Source organism: Rhinopithecus bieti, unplaced genomic scaffold (assembly GCF_001698545.2).
Source record: "Rhinopithecus bieti isolate Rb0 unplaced genomic scaffold, ASM169854v2 scaffold_19482, whole genome shotgun sequence".
NCBI lineage: Eukaryota > Metazoa > Chordata > Mammalia > Primates > Cercopithecidae > Rhinopithecus > Rhinopithecus bieti.
In genome coordinates, this window is record NW_016809768.1 from 375,166 (window position 1) to 379,027 (window position 3,862).

The window sequence follows — 3,862 nt, forward strand, 5'->3', positions numbered from 1 at the left end:
GAGATGGAGTCTCACTCTGTTGCCCAGGCTGGAATGCAATGGTGAGATCTTGGCTCACTGCAACCTCTGCCTCCTTGGTTCAAGCGATTTTCCTGCCTCAGCCTCCCGAGTAGCTGGGATTACAGGCATGTGCCACCACAGCCAGCTAATTTTTGCATTTTTAGTAGAGTTGGGGTTTCACTGTGTTGGACAGGCTGGTCTCCAACTCCTGACCATAAGTGATCCACCCACCTCGGCTTCTCAAAGTGCCATTACAGGCATGAGCTACTGCGCCCAGCCCAAAAATAAAATAACCTTATTAAAGAGACATATCATTGTCAAAGGAATGAGACGCTGGCATCCTAGTAGTCACAGTGCATTCCTTCAGAGTCCACCTATTTCAGTTAATTCAGACAAGTTTTGGGCCACAGATTTTTTTTGACTTAGGAAAGGCTTTATTAACCTGTACAAATAAATAGCAAAGAGAACTTGAAGGGGTATCTTTGTTTATTTTAAATTATTTTTTATTTCAATAGATTTTGGGGGAGCAGGTGGTATTTGGTTACATGGATATGTTCTTCAGTGATATCTGAGATTTTTTTTGCACCCAATACTTGAGCAGTGTACACTGTAGCCATTGAGTAGTGTTTGTTCCCTCACCCCACCCCCACTACCTTTTCCCCTTCCACCAAAGGGTGGAGAGTCTGGGCTGTGCCTTGGCCTCTGAGAGCCTGTTCCCAGCTGACTTGAGCAGATCATCTGATGGACTGAGTTCCCACCCCAGGCACTCTCACTTTGCCTCAGGTGCTGTCTTAGTCTGTGCTGCTTTGACAGAATTCCTGAGACAGAAATGTATACAGAACAAAGATTTGTTTCTTATGGTTCTGGAGGCTGGGAAGTCCAAGGCCAAGGGGTCTACGTCTGTTGGGGCCTTCTTGCTGTGTCATCCCCAAAAGGACAAGAGAACATGCAGGCTCGTGGACATGCAAGACCGCAGCAGTGTTAATCTGGGCATGGATTAATAAGAGCAGAGTCCTCATGACCCAACCACCTTCTGTTAGGCCCCACCTCCCAGCATGGTTGCATTGGGGACTAAGTTTTCAAATCTGCTTTTTGGAGGATCCATGCAAACCATAGCCGGCCCTAAGAAATCATCCTCAATCCAGGAGGATATTTCAAAGCACAGGTGCTGTGTTATGTGCTCTTTGCGCTTGGCCTCATTCATTCATTTCTTAGGTATTTATTGAGTACTTACTATGTGCTAGACACTGTTCCCAGCTCCAAGGAGAACAGAATTCTAGCAGTGATTCCTAGTCTTGGCTGCATACTGAGATCACCTGGAGAGCTTTTCTTTTTATTTTTCTTTTCTTTCTTTCTTTTTTTTCTTTCTTTCTTTCTTTCTTTTTTTTTTTTTGAGAAACACAGATGGAAAACTTAATGTTATGTTTTTTATCCGTCTCTGAAGCCAGCATCATACTTGATGGTGAAACTTGAGTATTTCCATCTAAGCTGGGTTTCCAGGCATGTTTGGGATAACCACCCAAGTCTACTATGTGGAACCCTTCTTCTCTGATGGGTAGAGAGCCCTAAACCCTCCTGTTAAGGACTCTGTGACTCTCCAGTCGCTTTCTGTCTAGAACGATCTTCTTGGTATCTAGGACCCCATCGTATTTGTTTCAAGACTGATTTCAAACTTGATTACTTCTCCTCTTATCCCTGCAGGGCAGACCAGACCAGTCTGTTGTGGCCGTGGCTCCTTACTGGGGGCAGTGAGGGCACGTGGATTGCTTCCAACCACTCCTGCTTTTTCTTCTTTCCTTTTCAAAATTCCTCTCCTTCCCTCTTTAGGGAGCCTCCCTCTTGCCCACAGTGGTGAGGGAGGGAGATGAGACTCTGATCACAGGACCAGCTGTCCCCGATGGGTTTCATATTGATTGTGGAGAGCTTCTCTTCCTAGATAATAAACAAGCGCCAAGTGATAACATTAGAACATTATCAGAATGTCACCATTTTGCAACCCTCTAGTGAAAGAGCGGGTCGAAGTAATAGTCTTCAGTGACTGCCAACATCACAGAGAGACAACTGGACATTATTTGTCTTCTGCGGGAAGTGCACACACACTCTCCTGGCAATCTTGCCAAAAAATAGCCTGTATCTAATCAGATTTATATCCTGAACCACCACGTATCAAAAATACAAAGTTCAGAGGACTCCATTCAATAACACAGGGGTGCAATCAGCAACATCCGTACTGGAAATCTATAAGACAACCTGATTTCTTCAACACATGAACTGCAAAGAAAAAAATGCCTGTATCTGTACTGAGATTTGCAGAGGATGGGATGCCTGGGATCTGCTTTACACTAACCTGCTATGGGGAGGTTTGGGAGTGTGAGTGACATGAATGGCTGAGAGGATTACTGGGGAAGAGGGAGGTGGGTCTATGGGCCCATCAGACCGTTCTCTCTATTGCGGTGTGTACATGAGAGTTTTTATAAAGAAAAAATATGCAGGGGTCACCCACATTTATTTTGATCACAAAGTTGGTTTTCTCTGGGGCATACCACTATGGGTTCTGAGGCTTTAGACACAATAGGAATGTGTCTATGATGTTTTGAGATCATTGAGACACCAACTTTTTTTAGGTAGATTTTTTCTGAAACACCAACTTTAATCCATGAACAACCACCCAAGAAATGCTCAGATGCTTTTTACCTCTCCGTGCATTAGATACAAGTAATAGATTTGTAAAAATTCAAAGTAATGGAAGGTGAACAATAAGACCTAAGACCTCCACATGTACTCATTGCTTTTCAGGGCCTGCAGTGACCTGTGCCCGGAGCTTTCCAAGCAAAACTCCTTTTGTTCCTTACCACAGATGTAAAATGGACCTAAAACTGCAGATGGGGAGATGGGGCATGGGGTGCAGAGGGGAGCAGGAGTGTGGACCCAGGTGACCTCTGAGTTGGGAACTCTGTTTCGGACCATCTGCTCCTGACCAGGAAGCAGCCCCGGGGTTGAGCTTGCTGAGTTGATGTGGCTCAGATGTTCCACCTGTTTCAGGCAGTTGTGATTCTTTGCAGGGCATGGCACAGGCACACAGGACCCCCCAGCCCAGGGCTGCCCCCAGCCAGCCCCGTGTGTTCAAGCTGGTTCTCCTGGGAAGTGGCTCCGTGGGTAAATCCAGCTTGGCTCTTCGGTATGTGAAGAATGACTTCAAGAATATCCTGCCTACGGTGGGCTGTAAGTGAGAGCAGAGCACCCCTTTGCTGGTCTTCAGTGCAGAAGTCTGGGCTGCTGACTCACACCTGGGGCAGATGGGGATGATGCCTGCCTAGAAATCCCCATGCTGTCCTGGGGCCTTGAGCTGCCTGTGTCCAGTGCGTGAGGGGAGGGAGTGAGGTCCATGAGCGCAGCCACAGAATCTACAAAGACAGGAAGCACCCTTGGCTCTGGATCAGATTTCAGCTCAGCTGGAGTCTGCAGGGGGTGGAGATTCTGGAGTAGGACCTCTGGCCCCAAAGCGTTGGGTTGGGTGTGAGGGATTATGCTGGTGGAAGGGAGAGCCCGGATGAAGCCTCCTGGGCTCTGGCCCCTCAGCGGCCTAAACCAGCTGTCCTCTCCCACCACCCAGGCCGCCCTCCTGCTAACACTGCTCCCTTGCTTTATTTACCCCAACAGCATCTTCCTTCCCGCCTGGACTTGCTTTACCTGCTTGGCCTGGATTGGGGTGGGAGGATCCATGTTGGGGGTGGGTGGGGAGGGAGACCTTCTTGCCGTGTTTCTTAAAAAGGCTAACCTATCGTGAAGCTCAGGAGTGACTGTATGGGGCATCTGCAGGCAGCTGGCCTCCTTCCCATCCTGCTGTGGGCACAGCCTGCCT

The 3,862-nt window shown here is 47.9% G+C and overlaps 1 protein-coding gene across 1 annotated transcript in view; it reads left to right on the forward strand.

Moving 5' to 3' along the window:
* The window catches only part of RAB17 (RAB17, member RAS oncogene family), a 23,530-nt gene that overhangs the window by 7,721 nt on the left and 11,947 nt on the right, over positions 1-3,862 (forward strand). The window contains exon 3 of the mRNA XM_017890384.1: positions 3,063-3,222. Coding sequence (XP_017745873.1) covers positions 3,066-3,222 — 157 coding nt within the window. The 5' untranslated portion in view covers positions 3,063-3,065. The remainder of the gene's footprint in view (positions 1-3,062; positions 3,223-3,862) is intronic.